Here is a 1,758-nt window from a genome sequence, read left to right as displayed (position 1 = left end):
GGCCCCCCACTGCCCCCGCCTGCCCCTCCGCAAGACCTACCGCGAGAACGTGGAGGCCTCGGGCGGCGGGGTGGCCGAGGGGGCGGCGGCGGGCAGAGCCCGGGGTGGCAGCCCGGCCCCGCTGCCCACCAAAGTGGACGAGGCCACCAGCGGGCTCATCCGCGAGCTGGCGGCAGTGGAGGACGAGCTGTACCAGCGCATGCTGAAGGGCACCCCGGCCGAACCCGCGGCCGGCGCCGGGCAGGGCAGCGGCAGCCGGGAGCCCGGCTGGGAGGCGCCCCCGCTGCCCCCGGCCAAGCGGCGCAAGTCCGAGTCGCCCGACGTGGACCAGGCCAGCTTCTCCAGCGACAGCCCGCAGGACGACACGCTCACGGAACACCTCCAGAGCGCCATCGACAGCATCCTGAACCTCCAACAGGCCCCCGGCCGGACGCCCGCTCCCCCGTACCCACACGCCGCCCCGGCGGCGGTCACGCCTGCCCCCCCGACGCCCCTGCACAGGCCGGAGGCCTATCCGCCCTCCAGTCACAACGGTGGCCTCGGCGCCAGGACGTTGAACAGATAACACCGGGCTGGTCTTCCCTTCCCTGTCCCCTCGCTCCGCAGGGATGCCACGGGGAGAGGGGAGGGGGGCAGCCGGGCGTCCGACCTCAGCCTCCTGGGGGACACGAGCCGGGGACCCCTTGAGTTTTTCTTGCCTAAGTTATTTGAGTCACAAAGGCCTCGTCCCCCACCTCCTGCTTCAGCCGGGTTGTTGGGTGGGGGTCGTGGATTTCGGGGAGGGGCTGTAATGTAAACTGTCCCCCTGCCAAAGGAGGGGGTAATCCTGGTGTGTCGTTTCCTATTTCTTCCCATTTCCTGCACACTCCGGGCCCCCCCCCCCACACCGGGGGACACGTGCGCTTTTGCCAGGGATGAGGGCTTCCTGGCTGTCCCCACTGCTCACGCGTCTCCGGATACCGGGCCTGCCCGTGTGGCTTCACGGATCCCTGCGTGGAGGGCGCTCAGAGCCGGCCAGGTCCTTGCGAGCTGCGCTCAGCCTCTCCCCACCGCCCCCCACAGGCCGAGAAAGGAAACGCACGGGAGGGGCGGCGTGAGCTTGCATGCCGGGACCCCCAGCTGGGAGCGCTGTGCCCGCGGGCAGCTGTGTCCCATCTATGTGTGTGCGTCCCGCTCCGTGTCCTATGTCCCTCTGTGTGCGCTCGAATGAGAACGAGAGATTGCGAAGCCTCCAGTCCCTCGACTGAAATCCGAGCACCTCCAAAACAGGAAACCGGGGTCTTCCTCCCACCCCCTCCCCAGCCAGTCTTCCCTCTGTTCTTCCTGCCGCCAGCCACCCACGCCAGATTTCGAAATCTTGGAGACAAAACTAGTACTGTAAGATAAATTTTTTTGTACTGTATTTATTGTGTATAACGATTTTTTTAAAGGAGAATTCTGTACATTTAGAACTCTTGTAAATTAAAAATCGATCCTTTTTTTTAAAACTGTACTGACGCCCCCACCCCCCCGGCCCCCTTTGCTTTCGGGTCTCCGGGGACTTGTTTGGAGTCCGGGGGTAGGGGCGACGGGTGGAGAGGGGGATTTCGAGGGCTTAGTCCACATACATATGTGAGCCCCTACTGGGTGCCAGGCCCTGTTCCAGGCACAGGGGTGCAGCTGAACAAGACAAGTGCCTGTCCTGGGAAGGCCAACTTGGTGGTGGAGAAGGCAGACAGTGAAAAAGTTCAACCAAACGCAGGCGATTCGTATCATTCC

The 1,758-nt window shown here is 64.3% G+C and overlaps 1 protein-coding gene across 1 annotated transcript in view; it reads left to right on the top strand.

The window, feature by feature from the left end:
- The window catches only part of BICRA (BRD4 interacting chromatin remodeling complex associated protein), a 21,070-nt gene extending 20,505 nt beyond the window's left edge, over nt 1-565 (top strand). The window contains exon 16 of the mRNA XM_007458668.1: nt 3-565. Within this exon, the coding sequence (XP_007458730.1) occupies nt 3-565 (563 nt within the window). The remainder of the gene's footprint in view (nt 1-2) is intronic.
- Nucleotides 566-1,758: the final 1,193 nt, after the last annotated feature.

This window comes from Lipotes vexillifer, unplaced genomic scaffold (genome assembly GCF_000442215.2).
Source record: "Lipotes vexillifer unplaced genomic scaffold, Lipotes_vexillifer_v1.1 scaffold371, whole genome shotgun sequence".
Taxonomy (NCBI): domain Eukaryota; kingdom Metazoa; phylum Chordata; class Mammalia; order Artiodactyla; family Lipotidae; genus Lipotes; species Lipotes vexillifer.
The sequence above is the reverse complement of the archived record's forward strand: the minus strand, read 5'-3'. Positions and strand labels throughout refer to the sequence as shown.